This window comes from Trachurus japonicus, chromosome 3, assembly GCF_045865225.1.
Source record: "Trachurus japonicus isolate A0001 chromosome 3, Traja_1.0".
Lineage (NCBI taxonomy): Eukaryota > Metazoa > Chordata > Actinopteri > Carangiformes > Carangidae > Trachurus > Trachurus japonicus.
In genome coordinates this window covers 26,786,760-26,806,454 of record NC_140909.1, presented here as the reverse complement: position 1 = coordinate 26,806,454, position 19,695 = coordinate 26,786,760, and the positions used below count along the sequence as shown (strand labels likewise).

The 19,695-nt window shown below is 45.0% G+C and overlaps 1 protein-coding gene across 1 annotated transcript; it reads left to right on the top strand.

Moving 5' to 3' along the window:
- The first annotated feature begins 716 nt into the window (after positions 1 to 716).
- hsd11b2 (hydroxysteroid (11-beta) dehydrogenase 2) lies at positions 717 to 18,638 on the top strand. The gene is made up of 5 exons (XM_085768248.1): positions 717 to 1,211; positions 10,649 to 10,861; positions 13,326 to 13,511; positions 14,414 to 14,551; positions 16,272 to 18,638. The coding sequence occupies exons 1-5, from the start codon at positions 932 to 934 to the stop codon at positions 16,682 to 16,684; spliced, it is 1,230 nt and encodes a 409-aa protein (XP_085624374.1). The 5' UTR covers positions 717 to 931; the 3' UTR covers positions 16,685 to 18,638.
- Positions 18,639 to 19,695: the final 1,057 nt, after the last annotated feature.

Below are 19,695 nucleotides of genomic sequence, written 5' to 3'. Positions count from 1 at the left end.
ATTCATTAGATTTAGTTTACGTCCTCTCACCCACACAGATGATTTTATCAACAAATATAAACTGCTTCCATGTGAGGAACAAGAAGTCAGTTTTAGTTAATTATGGGAGTCATAATGTAAGTTAGTCATGTTGCAATGGAAGAGGTCTTAGGCGCTGAATGGACTAATGAGTCAGGTGTTACGTGATCTTTTTGATGTTTTTCAGAAGACAGATGCATCATGGTTACATGACTCCACCCCCATCATGTGAAAAGGGGATCGTCTGGGGGGAACCACAGGTACAGTCAGATGTCGTCTGCATAGCGGTGATATGGGACCAGCTGCAGCATTTAATCTCCTTGACACACTCATTAAAAACCTTTGACCACATATGGCGGTTCTGTCGATACAAGTTACTCATTGAGGAAATATTTACTAGTTTTCTTTCTGAGCTTCATGGAAATCAGTGGCTTAGTTTTAGACTTTACTTTCACTGTCTCTACCTGAAAGGCTTTCATCTTCACAGTTTTCTAGAAAACCAAAACAACAAGATTCAATCTTCAATAATCTTTACTCAACAGTGTGTGTGTGTGTGTGTGTGTGTGTGTGTGTGTGTGTGTGTGTGTGTGTGTGTGTGTGTGTGTGTGTGTGTGTGGGCTGCAGATTAGATGCAGGGCAGCCTTAGTCCCTCCCCCCCTGCAGCTCTCCTCTATATATACACTGATGGAGGGAGAGGAGGGACAAGCTCTGAACTGGCTGCTACACTCTGAGCAGGCGGAGTGTATGACAGTGTGTGTAGAGCAGAGAGCGAGAGCGGTCGAGAGACACACACACAGAGTCTGAGTGACTGAAGAGAAGAGCAGAAGCAGACTCAGTGTTCCTCTCTGGGTTTGAATCTGAAGGAGACACAGATCAGACAGGTAACTCAGGTGCAGCAAAGACATCTCTGAGGATGGACGACTACACTCTTCCCTTCTGGATTTACCTGGGCGTCCTGACCATGATTGTCGGCGGAGCAATGAAGAAGATTTTGGCATCCCACCTGAGCACCGCCTCCACCCTGGTGGCCTGGCTGGGGGCCACAGTGCTGGTGGAGCGGCTGTGGGCGTTCTGCCTGCCGGCCGTTCTGCTCCTGGCACTGCTCGGCCTCGCCTGCTGCCTCTACTCCACTGCCAGGGCCACACCACCGTCCGTCACCCTGCCCGTCCACGGCAAGGCTGTCTTCATCACAGGTAAGAAGGGGACTCCCCCCACTCACTCAAGTGTGACACTGTGTGCACTTTTATTAGGAGACGTGGAGTCATTTCTCACACAGAGCTGCAAACCCTCAGCTTTTTGAGGAAAGCAGCTTCACTTTTAACAAGTCAGACCTGCTTCAGGAGGTCAGGTTCATGGTGTGATGGAGGTTCACTACACACAGTGCATGTTGTGTCCGTTGTTAGAAATAAATCAAACGTGATCTTTCACTTCTTCACTTATTAAACAGATATAGATCTTGATGTTGATCAGGTTTTGGTCCTGAATCCTGACGATTTAGCCCTTAATTGTTAGTCTGAGTCTGTTTGGAGACACATGTTTTAACAACTTAATGTAAACATAAAAGCTTTCAGCTGTATCCCAATGTCTTCATCAGCAGCTCTGTGTCAGAAAAGAGTCTATTCGTTTTACATAAGTCACATCTCTCACTTTTCTCGGCTGTTCAGCCTGGGTTCTTGGCTCGGAGAGTTTGATAATTGTCTTTGTGTAAATGATCAGTCGAGGTCAGTCTGAGTCCTTACAAACCAGATCAAGGATCAGACCACAGAGAGAGCGAGAGCGAGAGAGAGAGTGGAATAAACTTGGTGAACAATAGACTCCTGGGGGGTGGGGGAGGGTGGTAGTGGTGGAGAGGAGGGGGATGTTGTGGGGTGGGTTCGGGGTGGGGTGGGGGGTCCACTTCATAGGAAAAGTCAGGCCGTGGAGGGAAACGGCAGCAGTGTGTGTGTTTGCTGTACTCAGGTTCCTGGTCTCTGTTATCTGAGATAGATAAGACAACTGGGGAGTTTATGGAACTGTGTCTGTGTGTGTGTGTGTGTGTGTGTGTGTGTGTGTGTGTGTGCGAGCGTGCGTGTGTGTTGCTGTGTGTAGAGTGGCAGACTTAATCACATCTTTGTTGCCTGACATCCAGCTGGCTCCAAGCTCTTTGTGTCGTGGTTAACGAGATAATCAGATCTGCAGATTAATAACTCTGCTCTGCCTTTGTGTAACTGTTCTCTCATGTAACCTGCACACACACACACACACAAACACACACTGCATGGGGACAGACCGACAGTTTGTCGTCTCACCTGCCAGTGTTTTTCTTTAAAGGTCCATGAGGCAACCTTGAACGCAGCACACTGATCCACTTCATCTTTTACATGTGACTGAGGTTAAAGTGGTAAGTGACACATTGACTCACATCTGACTCTAAGACCTGTCACATGTTTGTCCCTCTGGGCTCACCGTAGCTGTACAAACAGACTTAGACCATGCAGCCTCTGCAGCCAGACCTCAGGGCTCCTCATAGTCCACCGTTTCCCAGATTCAGGCCTGAGGCAGCAGCGGCGGTGTGATAGTGCACTTGTGCGTAGGGAGATGGACGTTAAGTGATAGAGAAAAATGTGGTGCCAGAGGTAAGAGGTGTTCTGACAGGAAGATAATGAGCTAAAAACATTGTACATGAGGTGGATTCTTGAACGCATCATCCTGCTCCTGCGGCTCCCTTAGTTACACTGAAGCTACTACAGATGATACACCGATGATACGTGACAACCTCACACAGCCCCATGTCAGAGTGACACCACTGTCTCTTTACAGTGGGAGTACATTAACAACAGACTGATGGAGAGAGAGAGAAAGAGAGGGAGAGACAGAAACCATCAAATTCTCAGTGTTTAATAATCAACTAAACTTGTTCAAAGACAAAACAGCAGGAGAGTAAAACATTAAACATTAAAATAACTGGAACTGCTGTGTGTGTGTGTGTGTGTGTGTGTGTGTGTGTGTGTGTGTGTGTGTGTGTGTGTGTGTGTGTGTGTGTGTGTGTGTGTGTGTGTGTGCGTGTGTGCGTGTGTGTGTGTGTGCGTGTGCGTGTGTGCGTGTGTGTGTGCAGAGCGTCAGCCTGAACAGAGGTGTGGTCCTCGTCTCCTCTGGCACAGGAACAACGGTTGCTTTTATCTGAAGGAAAGAAAATGTAGGTTAAACAAACAACAGCCCTGATTCACACAATAAAGCCAAGGAAAAACAGAGGGCATGGCCTGTTAGAGCAGGCACATAGGTCAGACAGCTCACCTGTAAATGTAAACAGCGGTTACATGATTACACAACATCGCTGAATCTGTTCAGGAGGAAACATGATGTGTTCAAAGCGGCTCACAGGATGACATGATGATGTGTAACTGGAGACTCAACCACAAGTTATTTTAATTATCAATGAATCCCATAATTATTATCTCAATTGATTTTTACATGAAAAAATAACTTTTTTCCAACTTTTTTTATTGGGTTTTGCAGATGAGTACAATTGTATTAAAACATTTACAAAGAGTAAAGTAGTCATTTTTTCTTATAGAAAAAACACACAAACAACAGAAAACAAAAGAGGTCATTGAAGTATTGCTGCATACCCGAACAACTTACAGAACTAGAACAGCCATAAAAATAAATAAATAAATTAAATTAATAATTTTTAAAAAGGTAGAACTAGGACATAAATAGACATTTAAAAAAGAAAAAGAAGAAGAAGATAGACCAGGAAAGAAAGAAAAAAAGAGAAACACAGGCACATCAGTCAGGTAATAGTAAACTACAATTGAGATAGCAACAGACATCCTAAATCAGAGTAGTGGCATGTGGCCCTCAACACAACAGAAATAGCATATATACCCCTCTAAGTTGCTTCCGTCATGTCAGTCAGGGGTAAGTGGAAGATCTGTCGTCTTAACAAATTGTAAGAATGGGCCCCATTATTTCCCAAATTTACTGGAGCAGCTAGATAAAGATAGTCTGATTTTCTCCAATTTAAGAAAATAAAGGGCATCTCTAATCGAACAGGCATGACTTTAATTATTAGTTAAAGTTTGGTTGACTAATTAAAAAGATGGAAACACTGAAATGTTTAGATGTTGATATGAGCTCACTACATGAGAACCCACTTTTGGAGTAGGCAGAGTCGACAACTCCTGGTTGTAGAAGTCGGATCAACGTCCTGCAGGCTCAGCTCTCTATTGCCCACAGGAGGTTGTCTGTTGTCATGACTACACAGCTCAAAATCCCTGAGACCTGCACATGGAGAGTCACAGCTCTTCAGAGATGGAGTCTTCGACATATGGGTTCAGTCTCGAGATCCCCCTCCCACCAGTCTTGAGGATGGAAAAAAGGCCCAGTAAACCTCTTAGTTTACTGGGCCTATAAGTGTTCGACACAGAGCCACATTCCTCCAAGGATGAGGACTGAAGTAGCAGGTCTTGCTGACCGAGCAGGAGACCTCCCATAGTCCTCAGACGGACCCTCCGTCATCAATGGGGGAGGAGGGAGGGGCGGAGGAGGTGGACTCACAACTATTACAGTGAACTCACAGTGCTGGTGCATTCAAAGCCATGCTCTGGCATCTTGGGACAAATCTGAATTCATCAGTGTACCTCCATCAACAGGACTGTAAAAACATCTGATCACCCTCTGTAGGAGGCGCTCTGACTCACTGCCGTATACACAGACCGTTAACCCACACAGGCATCTCTTAAAACAGCAGCCCCAATGGCGAAAGCCGTGTCTTCCTTCATCACCATAGTCACTCTAGTAATGGGTACAACTTAGTTAGATTTAAGAGAAAATGTGGATTTGAGTTGCAATAACCACTTCCTCAACATTATGTGGTGTAGATACACGACATGTAGCCTACATGTCCAAACCAAAGCCGATCTACATTATGTTCAATCTGCAACATCTTCCTTGATATAGGGTCGTATTTGCTGTATATCACATTTCTGTAGCAGATTCTACGTCATGGCACTTTTCCCCTTTGCTTCTGTCATAGTCACTACTACTACGAGACGTCGCCTAGCAGCCGAAGCTGATAACGGGTCATAATAACAACCTGTTGGCTCGTTTACAGTCTTTGAAGTGGACTGATCCAGGACCATAGCTTTAACCATTAAGTCACCAGCTCCTCATCATGAACTCTGTGTCCCTTGAAGACCACCCTGAAGAGACTGACACCTTGAACTGCTGTCTGAACTAAAGTACTGGGGGTCAGAGGTCACCACATTCAGTTCATCCCAAAAGGAACATGAAGGTCTGAACCTCAGGCTGAGAGACCGGAGTGTGAAGGTGGCTGAGGATGGTGTGTGAACGTGGCTCCGGAGGTACGGGCCAAAGTTCAAAGTTATCTTTATTGTACCAGTTGGGAAATTGATTCTGTAGCCCAGTGGTTTCTCTTTTTATGTTGTTTGATGTGGTTTCCTGGTATTAGTCTGAAGGACAAGATCTACGGCCCGCAAGACTATGTCCTCCAAGACAACGACTCCAGGGCTCGTTCTCTTGGAGGACACTGACCTCTGGTCCAAAGGTTCCAGTTACACAGCTGCAGTAAATCAGCTCCAACAGAAACAAGATTTCACCAGTCAGACACTCTTCTTCTTCTTTCCTAGGTGTTGCTTCTCTTTCATTTTAGCCATTATTCTTCCCTTATTCCTTCCATTGTTCCTTCCTTCGTTCCTTCTTTTGTTTCTTCCTTCCATCCCTTATTAACATAATTTATATATTCTCCTCCCTTGATCTTCTTTTTCTTCTCCTTATTATTTTTTCAGCCATAACATGGCTTTCCTCCTCTCCTCTCCATCAGATTCAGTTTAATATAAATACATAGTCATGCCTTATGAGTCATCTGTTCTCTAGTTTCAGTGATGAACCTGACACTGTGTCATTTCTAACACAGCTCTGGTCTGGACGGTCCTTGATGGTGTTTTGACTCGTCTCTAGTTTCTTCCTCTGTCACATGACCTCTGCTCACAGTTGGACGACTCCTTCTGCACTGTTTCCAAGTGATGAAGCAACAGTGGTCTTCGGTGCTCTCACAAAAACCAGTCCCCTTTACACAAGAGAACAACCACCACCACCAGCAGTTTGCTCAATATCTGTCCCAAAGTTTATGGTACCCCACCAAGAACCAGAAACCAAGTTCACAAGGTACCCTGTCAAGAACCAGAGATGCAGTTTAAGTGATGCCCCCCCCAGAGAACCAGACCCAATTTCCTTGGTACCCTGCCAAGAACTAGACCCAGTTCACATTGTGTCCCACCAAGAGTCAGAGCCCCGAGGTCATATGGACCCCTACAGTTCTGGGGGATTCCTAGACCCTGACAGAAGATCTGCAAGCCCCTTCAACCATCTAAAAGACTCTGGGATACATAGAACATCCCTAAGAACCCTTGTATCTTTTATTGGTGCTAAAGTAACCTCATCTGAGCCTTATCGAAGCCTCTCAAGACCTGAGGGGTCCTGTGAACCCTGTCCGACCTGGTTACATTCCCTGGTGTTCTCAAGAATAAATAATGCTCTCCTGCTCTGACAGTGATGATTAAGATGAAGCATGATGTTGTGATGGTTTCCAGATGCGTTTGTGTGCTCGATAAAATACGTCTTGACCTCTCATCCACAGCATCAGACAGGTTTCTCTCCTCCCACCTCTCTGCAGCTTTTTAATAAAACAGACTGACGGCTCACGCGGTCATCCTCCTGCACCAGTGTAATGCAAACAAACCTCCTCCTCCTCCTCCTCCTTTAAAGCTGTAATTTTAAACCTTTGATATCAGCCTGCTTACACAGAGCTGCTTTAACTCACTTGGGATTAACTGATGTTGTTTATCATCAGATAAATAATATTCAACAATTAGAATCACTCAACTTTTCCTTAATATATAACCCCACAAACATTATCTTGCATTTCATCATTATGTGGACGCCTCCCAGAAGTTTGTTGCTGAGACAGTTTTGTATCCGTCTGCATCTCTTCTGTCTGACTCAGGTTCTTTTCACCTGGTCCCTCAGTCTCTCTGGACACCTCATCATGGTTCTCGTCATCACTGTTCTCCTGAGAACATTCAGAGCTTTTTGTTGTTTGTGCTCTCATCCGGCTCTGTCCGTCCAACCCACAGGTTATGACCTTGCTGACCAAAACTGTGTGAATACTTACAGTGCAGGCATAAACAGAACCATGTGGAGAACAACATTAAAACTAATGTTTCATCTTCTGTGACTTGTCTACAACAAAAACTCATCACAGTCAAGTCACAGACCACCGGGCTTGCTCCCAGAGGACATTGGTCCAGAATCACTGAGTCTGTCTTGGACTCAGAATCTGTCAGATGAAGCAGAGTGGGCCGCCTGTTCTCAGAGCTCAGCTGAAAATAGACAGACTGGGCTTCCACTGTTATTAACCCTGAACTGGATCATTTACCTGTACTCTAACATCAACTAAACGTAAACTTTACCAAACTTGTACTTATTTTTTATTGTGAAGTAATATTTTGTTTTGAAGGCACTACAGACACGAATCTTTTTTTCACCTATGTTCCGTTAATGTTAAAGTAAACTGGAGCTATTGTCTGATGGAGCAGAGTGAGTTGTCCTAACTGAAATAACCTCATCTCTGCGGGTGGAGCTGCTGCGTAAAGATGTTGACAGATGTGTGTGTTTAACCTCGTTCATCTCTCATTGCTTGGCCGTCTCTGCACCGATCTCGGCTTATTTCTTCATCTGTGGGGCCCCTTGGAGCTGTGGCCCCATTATGTAATGCCGCTCCTCCTCAAAGCCAAATCCTGCAGTGCTAGCTCAGCCACATGTTCGGAGTTCAACCTGCACTTTTAATCATCCACCTTCAATGTGGATCCTCCTGTCAGCTGGTGTTTCAAAGGGGCCGCCCTTACAGGGGCCCCCATCGTCCTTCTGGGGGTCCGACAGCTGTCGACAGCCGGGTGGGGTCAACGTTCCTCAGTCAGCATTAGCTGGACCAACTCCATGTCTGTCAGCCTCTGAAACTGGACGCCACCTCCTGTGAGGGGTCAGGGTGGACCGGGTGAAGAATGTGGGACAGCGTGTGGTCCGACAAGAAGACGTGTGGACACAGAGATGGAAACAATCACTGTGTCTCAGATTAGGACATTTCTGGGCAGCCTGACGTGTCCTGATAAAGAAAATATGGAACCTGTGGTCATGACTCAGGTTCTCAGGATCTGACGGTCAAACAGAAACAGATAGAGAAACAGGTCTCCAGATATCCCCCAGAAACCAGAAACCAGACACGCCACCAATGTATCCCTCGCAGTCTGAGGTTCAGTTACTGCCCAGCTCCTATAAATGACACGACTGGATTTCTCTCTGTGTGCAAACAAGAGAAGCCCTGAACCTTGAACCCTTGAACCTTTGAATCTTAAGTCTTGAATCCTCTTAGTCGTCGTTCAAAGATGAAGTAACTGGTGGATCATGAGCATTTCAGGTGCAGGATAACAGTAAACAGAGAGACAGGAGAGGATGTCATGTGACCTTTACAGCCTCCCAATCCAATAACTAAATTGCATTAATATTATAGAAAGAACTGGTAATAACATAGTAATAATGGATAATAACACAGTTATAACAGGGTTAAGCATCTACCAGACAACAGAAGTAACCGATCTGATCTCAAGATTTTGTTTTTATTTTGGTCTCTATTAACACTGGATGAATATAATATGACAGTGATAGGTTATCTCACTCATCTTCACCAGTAAAAACTTGTTTGATAAAATTAGAGACATTCAGTTTGACATGTTCCAGTTTAGTTTGAGTGTGAGAGCAAAGAGACCTGACAGTGTGAAACCTGAGCACACACACACAGACACACACGTACAAAAGAATTAAACTGTGATTTCACATGCCAGCCTCTCTCAGTTAGACAACTGTGTGTGTGTGTGTGTGTGTGTGTGTGTGTGTGTGTGGTTGTGGTTGTGGTATTTATTTCTGGAGCCAGCGTTCACTCTATCTTTCTTCTCTGGAAACCCTCCAAGGACACGGAGTGCGGCGGCGTGCCAACGCCTCCACGCTCCCGCCAGCAGCTCTTTCAGACACCCGCCGCACAAAAGAACAAACGGAACAGCGAGTACTGCAGAGGATCAGGTTGTAGGTGCCGGGACTTCTGGGAAGCTGGGGAGGCGCGGGGTACGTGACAGATCCCTGCGGGGGCTTTTTCTGAGGGACTCCACGTCCCTCTGGGAAAACATATGTGGAAGTGTAGACACAAATGTCTCTGTGTCTCTGCTGTTTACAGAGGCCCAGAGTCAGGGTCTGTGAGGGTCCAAGGGTCTGCAGGTCTGAGGGTCTGCAGGTACTGCAGGTTTGAGGGTCTAAGTATCTGCAGGTCTGAAGGTCTGAGAGTGTGCTGGTCTGAAGGTCTGCAGGTCTGAGGATCTGAGGGTCTGAAGGTCAGTGGCTCTGAGGGTCTGCAGGTCTGAAGGTCTGAAGATCTGAGGGTCTGCAGGTCTGAGGGTCTGCTGGACCGAGGGTCTGCTGGTCTTAGGGTCTGCAGGTCTGAGGGTCTGCTGGTCTGAGGGTTTGAGGGTCTGAAGGTCTGTGGGTCTGAGGGTCTGAGGGTCTGCACAGACCTGAACGTCTGAACGACAGAGCCGGCCCACCCACGACCTTCAGACCGTATTATGAATTCTCAGTGAGATTCTAAACCTGTTCCAGGGAATTCTGGGTAAAACGGAGACATGAAGCTGCCTGTGATTCTGTTTATCAGTGACTGCATGTGAAGGGAATTTGAGGTGATAAGGATGTTGACGTCCTGATCTGCTCAGACATGTCCACGTCTGAAGACACTCCAGAGTCGTCCTCTGAGACTCAGTGAGAGACTCAGACTGAGTGTCCAAGTTCATTGACCCCTGGCAGACGACAGGGGTCAGAGGTCATCACGGTCAAAACTCTGGCCAGGAGGAGGAGCAGCAGCTGATCCAGTAGATCAGTGACACCTGAGCTTCACATTAACTTTAACATCAAACTATTTCCTGTGATGTGGGGGGGTCATTTAACTTTGTGGTTGAACTTCAGAGAGCGAAGCGACATCTAGGAAGAGGTGGGAGGGGCTGCCCTTTGGTTAAAGGAGTAAAAACAAACACGTCTGTGAACATGTCACAGATGTGTTTAGTGTGAACATGTGAACAACATTATGTTCACAGAAAACATGACGTCATGTCTTCAGATGTGTGCAGGCCAGTCACACATCTATAATCATTCACACAGTTCAATATGCAAAAACACTCTTGACTGTTATTAAATTCAAACCCCCATCCCACACCCCTCACCCTACCCCCACTCTAATTTGTTCTGGATCCACATCTGCTCTTTCTTTTCTTCCTTACTTCCAAAAATCCCCAGACTTCTTCCCGTAACACAGCGTGCACACACACACACACACACACACACACACCTGAGTGCAGCCCCACACAGAGCAGCTGACATGGAAGTTGCAACCACATCACAGAGTTCTGCCTAATTAATTGACTAACTAAATGATGTCACAATTGTAGTGATGGAGTGTGTGCATGTGTGTGGGTGTGCGGGTGTGTGGTGTCATCTGAACAGTCAGGTAACACTTCTGTCTGTGTTTCTGCAGGCTGTGACTCCGGCTTTGGGAAAGCAGCGGCGAAGTCTCTGGATGCTCTGGGCCTGGAGGTGTTTGCCACAGTGTTGGACCTTTCAGGAGATGGAGCCAGAGAGCTGCAGAGAACCTGCTCCCCCCGCCTCACCCTCCTCCAGGTGGACATCACGCAGCCGCAGCAGGTCCAACAGGCCCTGTTAGACACCAAGGCCAAGCTGGGTCTCAGAGGTAAAGAGAGAACCGTGTGTTATCATTGATGTGCTGTCTTTGTCTCTTTGGATGAAGCCTCCATTCTCTGTGCCAAGCTAGGCTAACAGTTTCTGTACACCATGTGCTAAGCAAGGTTAAGTTATGTTTTTGCTTGTAGCTACAAAGATTGCTACAAGAGGATTGGGTACCAAACTTTTTTACAATGTGAATGGAGTTTACTCTGTGACCAGAAGTAATGTGTTACATTACATTACATGCATTTGCATTGATTAAAACGTTACTTTTTGGTTTTAACACGAAACATAACACGTTAGGTCTGAATCCACCCTTAAAGCTGGGGTAGGCAGGATTTGTTTAGAAAACAAACCTACAGCTCCGGGTATCGTTGACCAATCAAATCTGGTCTGTCTGGGGGTTCCTGATCAGTGATAAAATGTGACCCGTTCCATCAAAATGAGTCGGAAGTCGCAACGTTCTATTTTTAGATAATCAGCTGATAACGTGGAAATAACGACATTACGCAACAAGTAGGCTAATCAAATAAGTTACTGTTTTCCCCGTTAACATTACTGACAATAAAAAGTGCCATTATGCTGTTACTTTAATCAAGAAGTCCCATCAGAACATAATGTATTGTTTAAGTGTAGGACGTTATATACACATTTTTTTCAGTTCATCAACTGGTCGGAAAAAGACGTTTATCTGGAACTAACCAACTCACTCACAGACCGGCTCCGCAACATGCTGTATCACTCCGTCTCTTCCACACACCACTAAATCTAAACAACTGATAGGCGGAGTGATATGGCGCGTCGCCGAGCCGGCCTGTGTGGAGGAATGAGTGAGTTGGTTAGTGCAGTATTAACGTGGGTTAGGGAGGGAAGTCCAAGTACTTTGACATATTTGAACTGAATTTGAATTTGAAACACAATATTTACTTTCATTGTAATGAATTACTTTTATCATGTTACTCAGTAACTCAGTTACACACAGACCTTTCCTTACTGATAGCTGAATGAGAAAGAACAATTTTATTTAAAAAAAAAGTTAATATTTTTGTTTTTAAAACAAATCCTGCCTAGTGCCTACCCCAGCCTTAAGGTCCAGCAAGCACAAGAGGTTGTAAAGGGCTTTTCAGTTTTGTTAACGGATGAGTCCTACTCTAACTTTTATTCATAGGTAACGCAGTAATGTAACAAATTAGTTTATAATTGACAGTAAAGTTGTAATGTAGCTAATAAGATACTTTAAGCCGGCTAACTATACCCAACACTGGTGCTAGGTGTTTCATTTACTTTGTGTTTTAACGGCTCATCACGGGAAGTGTTTGTGTGTGGCTAAAAACACACACGCAGAAACTGTTTGATCATGTTTAGTTGCACCTGAACGCACCATTGTGAAAATCTCACATGTTACTCATGTTACTCAATCATGTTACTTAAACATGTTCAGAGATGTGTGAGATTGGCCTCATGGTCATCTTCCTGGGAGAGGAGCGTGGTGTCTTCATGGAGTTTGTTAATATTGTTGTTGTTGTTGGGATTTAGTGTTTTCATATTGATTTACTGTTACATTGCAAATGGCTAAACGCTGGACTGCACCTTTAACCTCTCAGTACTTCTGCTGGAGCTGCAGAGGAATGCGAGGTGGAATCAGTCCAACAGCCTTCTAGAAAATCAGTACAGGAGGAGGAGGAGGAGGAGGAGGAGGAGGAGGAGAGTGGGAGGAGTCTTGTGTTCCACTCAGAAACAGTCTCCTGGGTCTCTCTCCCTGATTGGCTCTGAGCTGCAGCTTTGTAATTAGACAGCTCACTGCTGGCTGTAGCTCCGAGTCATATAAGGATACTGTGTGTGTGTGCGTGCGCGTGTATGTGTGGGTGGGTGGGTGGATTGTGTGGATGTAATAAAAGAAGTACGGGGAAAGGTCACTAACACACACACTTCCATGTTCTCTTTGTGGCACTGTGTGCGTGTGCGTGCGCTTGTGTGTGTGTGTGTCTGTGTGTCTGTGTGTGTGTGTGTGTGTGTGTGTGTGTGTGTGTGTGTGTGTGTGTGTGTGTGTGTGTGTGTGTGTGTGTGTGCCTGGTGGACCTGGGTCCAGCTGTTTGGGGGTAGATATTGTTACTTGTCACACAGTAGTTGATGAGCAGATGAAGGTTGACTTGTGATCAATCACGTCGCCTTAGTCAGCTGACCACTGACCTCACGCTGGACCATGTGTCATAGTAATTATATTATAATGTTTTACGGTTTTTAATTAGACCCCAGAGAACACAAATTACTCCTCTTCCTGGTTCCTCCTCTTCCTTCACCCTGCAGGCAGGAGGCTCATCATGAAACAGTGGGGACAGGGTGACCTTTTTACACCAGCACAGAGAGAGAGAGTCACAGACCAGTCACGCTACACCTCTGCTCTTTAATGAAACACCTTTATGTCCAGATGAGGTTGATATAATCTGTGTGTGTGTGTGTGTGTGTTTCAGGTCTGTGGGGTCTCGTGAATAACGCAGGTGTATGTGTGAACTTCGGGGACGCGGAGCTCTCTCTCATGTCAAACTTCCGTGGCTGCATGGAGGTGAACTTTTTCGGATCTCTGAACGTCACCAAGAGCTTTCTGCCTTTGCTGCGTCAGGCCAAGGGACGAATCGTCACCATCTCCAGCCCCGCTGGTGTGTACACACACACACACACACACACACACACACACACACACACACACACACACAAGCACACAAGCACCCCCACACACTGTGGTGTTGCAATAAATCCTAATTGAATGTTCCAGCTTCAGATGAGATGAGTCCTTCAGGTCCAAACCAAATAGTCGGAGCTGCTGCTCGACTCCTCATCCAGCTCCACTCTGTTCGACACAACATCAGAGAACAGCTCATCAATCACTTAGCTACATCCCCCCACCCCCACCGCCCCCATAGTGAATGTGCAGCAGATTTCAGCTTAACAACACAGTACAACTCACACACGCGCACGGACAAACACACACAAGCACATGTACACGCATGCACATACACAGACACAAATACACACACTCTTTGATGTGAACCTCCCCTTTCATCACAGGAATGCCCCCCACCACCCACCACCACCACCACCACAAACAGACCACAAGGGTCTCTGACTAATCCTTCCTAATAAACTCTGTGTCTTGTGGAGTTTTCAGCTGTATCTCCTGGTCAAGTCAGTGGGTGGGGTTTCACTAACTGGGTCCTGAGAGATGTGGTTGCTGACGTGTGTCTGAGCGATTTGGATGGTACCAGGAAATCAGTTCCTGGAGAAAACCCTACAGAGACGTAGAGATAACTGTTTATTCTCCATAGCTGACACTATATAGGCTTCAAGAAAAAAACATTCCCAATTCAACTCACTTAATCTGTGGTTGGGAAACTATATTGATTTAGGTTGACATAATGCAGACACATGTTGGTCCAAATGGTGTTCCATAGGTTGGAGGCTTTTGTATGTACTGGATCCCTGAGGCTCCACGCTGAGTCTTCCACAAAGGTGATTGGTCGGTGTGTATGTGATGTCATGACCTGGTTGTATCTCTCTGCAGGTGACTTGCCATTTCCCTGTCTGGCGGCATATGGATCGTCCAAAGCTGCTCTCAACCTCTTCATGAACACCCTGAGACATGAGCTGCAGCCCTGGGGGGTCTCCGTCTCCACCATCCTGCCGTCCTCCTACAAGACAGGTAACACCAGCAAACCAGGACGGGGTGACATGACCATAAAACTGCTCCTCCTCCTCCTCCTCCTCCTCCTCCTCCTCCTCCTCCTCCTCCTCCTCCTCCTCCTCCTCCTCCTCCTCCTCCTTCTCTTCACTCTTCTCCTCTTCCTTGTCTTCCTCTCCCTCCCCCTCTTCTTCTTGTGTTGTGGTCTAGTGTCCTGTTGAATGCAATGACAGACCTCCAGCTGAGGAACACATTCTCATAATGACAACCACATGTGCATCGCACACACACACACACACATACACGCGTGTGCGTGGATGATGGATGTGACGTGACCACTCTTTAATGGTCTCTGTGGTTTGAGAGTCATGTTGTGTTGAGAGGTCGCCATGTTCATCAGTTACAGTTAAACAGGTTAATTACCTTCAGATAGAGGGCAGATGTCAAAACTATAAGTAAAGGTTCAAAACATTATTCAAGTAAACACAGGAACGAACCGGAGGTGATCAAAAGCATCAGCAGAACATAATTAATGACTTTTTAAAAGTTAGTTAATAGATTTATGTTCCAGTCGTTGAGCTTCATGAGCAGCTCCAGTCATGACAGCTCATGATAGCTCATAAAACAGCAGTTAAATAAACTATGGACAGAAGGTGAAATCAATAATCCCACTTGATGATCCTGAACGTAACATCTGCAGCTGCTGTGGACTGATGACATCATCCTGCTGCTCTCTGATTGGCCACTGCCGTCAGGTGTAAACAGCGAGCTCAGCACAGTTTATCCCCCTGTTCACAGTCTAATCCTGCAATCGCGTCTTTAATCCATGGCTCTTTGCTGCTATCAGATCAGATGAACTTTATCCACAGAAAATGTTCTCAAAACCACTGATCAGCTGTTGCACCGACCTGATCACACCAGATTAATACGATCATTGATCGCAGACAGGACGAACTACACATCATTTCACCTCGGCAGAGTCACTGTACTGTGGAGTCCAGCTTCACTCGTGATTAAACAGTAACATGGAAAAAGTTCACAGAATACAAATTAATCCTCCATCTACCAATAAGGTAACACTTTATTTGACGCCTATCTCTTTAACACATTATAACCATACTGAGTTATAATGCAGTTATAGCACTGTATAATAAACACTCATAAATGATCATAACAACTTTATAACAATAATCATAACACACTATAAAGCATTTTATCATGACTTATAAGGTCATAATATAATATAATGCGTTATAATTGTTAGTAACTCACTGACAATGCCCACATCGATAATGCATTATAAATATAGTTATAATGTGTTATAATTAGCTTATCAACGTGTATAACTATCATTATAAACACTCATAAATTATCATAAGGCTTTATAACAATAACCATAACACATCATAGAACATTTTATAATGGCTTATAAGGTCAAGTATTATAATAGAATTATAATGTCAAGTCAAGTCAAGTCACAAATTATTTATAAAGCACATTTAAAACAACCTCAGTCGACCAAAGTGCTGTACAACTGCAAAACCACAACATAGTTAATCACAAACACTACAACAAACAAATAAAACAACACAAGGGATAATAGTAGGACTAAATTAAAAAAAAAACTGTTAATGACAATAATATTGATGATATTGGAACAACCACAGGTAAAGCCCTCTGGAGTTTTGACAGTGTGCAGGCTGTTGCCTTGGTAACCCAGATGTCCTCTCCGTCCCCACAGGTCAGGCCAGTAACCACGCCTACTGGGAGCAGCAGCACAAGCAGCTGCTGCAGAACCTGTCCCCAGGGCTGCTGGAGGAGTACGGGGAGGACTATGTGACGGAGACCAAGGAGCTGTTCCAGAGCCACTCCGAGCAGGCCAACCCCGACCTCAGCCACGTCATCGACACCATCGCGCAGGCGCTGCTGTCCCCGCAGCCGCAGCCTCGGTACTTCGCCGGGCCGGGCATGGGCTTCATGTACTTCATCCACAGCTACTTTCCCTCCAGCCTCAGCACATACCTGCTCCAGAAACTGTTTCTGAAGAAGAAGCTGTTGCCGCAGGGTCTGAGGAAGCAGTCGAGCTTCGACCTCAGCCTCAGCCTCTACAACAATAACAACAACAACAACGAGGAGAAGCTCAAGTCACCGTAGAAACAACCTGACGGTGTCGTCCAGCAGCAGTAGAGGACCACTTCTGTAACCTTAGAGCTGTCTCACGTTGAAGGGATCATTTTCTGTCTGTGTCTGTCCTCGGCCCCGTGACGCCCCCTGCAGACAGAGACAGAGACACACCTGGGGTTAGGGTCTGCTGGATGGGGTCGATCAGAGAACTCTGTACTGTTTGCACACACACCAATGGACGCACTGACGTCACACGTGCCTTCATCACATACATCCCCACCACAGCAGCTGATGCTACTATGACACCATGGCAGCTCCTTTTGACCTCTGACCTTTGACCTGTGTGTCTCACAGCGTCAGCCTCAGCTTCTTACAGTCGCCCCCCCCCCCCCCAACATTTTCCTCATCTTCACTATCATCATCACAAACAACTGACAGCAAATGGAGCTGACTGCACTGACACTCAGCAGCAATTTGGCCGACACATCCGCAGTGAACTCTGACCTCTGGGAGCGGGTTGGGGTCAGAGGTCAGGGTCAGAGGGAGATCAGTGATTCCTGTCTAATGGCGTCCTCACACCCTTAAAGACCAACGTCACGTCCTGTTTAAGAAGTCGTTTGATTGACTCTGACACAACAGAGAGGATCAGAACAGAAAACAGGACTTTGAAATGTAATGTTAAAGTTTAGTGTTAGCCGCTAAATGTCCCGCTGCACAGGACCAACCTTGACTTCAGTTATTTAGTTGATCGCTTAATCAGGATCAAATGAAGATTGTAGATGAAGATGTGAGAACTGAACTGACCCCTGAAACGAGCAGCTGTGGCCAGCGCCTCCGTCCATCAGCCCACACTTCTGCACCTCTGTGTCTCATCATTCATATTGCTATGCTTCTTAACCCTTTGTTTCCTGCATCACAGAAAGTGGATGCTGAAAACAAGACAATAGGTCACATTCAGTCTGTCTTCTTTATTTTATACAGAACCAAAGTATACCATTGTTAATGTTTGTTCTTCAGTATGGCTTATCAATTATCATCAGAATTTCTGTTTGGCTTTTTTTTTTTTTTTTTTTTTTTTTTTAAAATAAAAGCACGAAAGTGTGGAATAATTTCAAACACTAAGTAAATCCACAGCCCTGATGATGAACATCGTTTTTCTTTTGGCAAGTTGTAGTGGGTTTATTTCCTGTCATCAGGCAGCACGATGTTTGTATAATCTGTGATTTACTATCTGTGAACAAAACATACAACAAAAAGAAAAGCTGAGACAAACAAATTGATCATTCCCATGAAACACATGAGTCACATGCTTCTTCTCCTGTTGCTCCTCCCACATAAGTTTAATAGATAAATATCTGAAAAACAGAGACTTTTTTTTTTTTTTTTACAATACAGTATAGGTGATATAAAAACTAGATTAATCTTAAATAATATCAATGTAAGCGCGATGTAGTGTTTTTCTTTCTGTGGTTGTTTTTAATAGGTTTGTCCTCTTTAAGTTTCCTCTATAAGGACAAGACTGAAAATCACAAAGTATCTTTAGTTTTTAATTAAACAGTTACAAGTCTCATGTTGTTTCATCTTTCTCATCAGTTTTTAATAAGTAAGCAACTACTATTTAAAATAAATGAGAAGCAGCAAAAACCTCAGTTCCACTCAGACACATGACCGGCCTTGTTATTATTGTTGTTGTTGTTGTTGTTATTGTTGTTGTGTAGATACGAGCGATAAACGGTGATACAGTGTCAGGATGTGACAGATCCGATGCCTGTGAAAACTCCAAAAACATCATCATTTTATTTTGTTTGTTTGCTTGTCTTTCAGCCCACTTCTTGTTTTTGTTTAGTCAGATTATTTATGGCGTTGTCTCTTTTATCACTTAAACTGTGAATTTTGTATAACAACTGTAAAACAGAAACAGAGACATGATGTAAAAAGTTAACTTGGTTCAAACTTTGATAGAAATAAATTTGACTTTTTCAGACCTGCACTCTGATTTGTACAGACACCAACTAGGTTACAACAAAGCCACGCACCCCTGTACATACAGTGTAAAGGTAGATGTATATTCAACCTCCACACAGTATGAAGGTAGATGTTTTAACGCTCCACACACATTATTATTATAGTTTATAATAGAGAACTTCTGCGAGTTTCTGATGTCACAACAAAGCAGTCAATAAGCAACTATCCAGCACTCGCATAATTTGTTTTTTCTGAGTGTTCTACCTGAAATCTGCTCTATTTTTATTGGTTCATTCAGAAAACAGTCAGCCAATCAGAGGAAAGATTTGGAGGTCAGGCGGTTTGAGGGACTGAATCTATGAACATGACCTTTCATCCAGCAGAGTTAACAACCACACCTGGCCTCAGGTGACTCCAATGACTTTAACAACTGTTGTCACAACAACCAGGGCCAACCAAGTGACATCTGTCACCTTTAACCACACAGAGGTGTCATACATGGTTGTCCTCGGTCAGAACTGGGTCAGAGGTTAAACTTCTACAAGTCCAGTATCCCTAAACTCAGCTCTTTGTCACCGTCATCAACATCACCATTCATCTACTGTGGGTAACCTTGACCTTTTTCCATCAGTAGCACCTACAAAGTTCATCTCAGGACAAACACACCAACGTGCTGCACACACCCACTCACACACACACACACACACACACACACACACACACACACACACACCTGATAGCAGGAAGCACTCTGTCACTCATTTGTTCTGCACTGTAGTAAATGCTGTTAGTTGTTAGTCGGAGAGGTCCAGTGCTGACACCGGATCGAACTCTGCAGTCTGTGTGTCTTCATGTAGTCCAACAGCAACCTAGGCCAGTAGAGTCCTGGTCCAGCTTCGAAATCTGGTCCAATAGAGACCTGGTCCAGCCCCCCACCCCTGACCCAACACACACACACACACACACACACTGAGCAGTCTGGGGGGTTGAGTGAGTGTCGACTCTGGCAGAACAGCAGTTTAGGAAATCCGGCTTGTTTCTGCTGGGACCAATATGGGGGGGTCCAAATTTTCCCC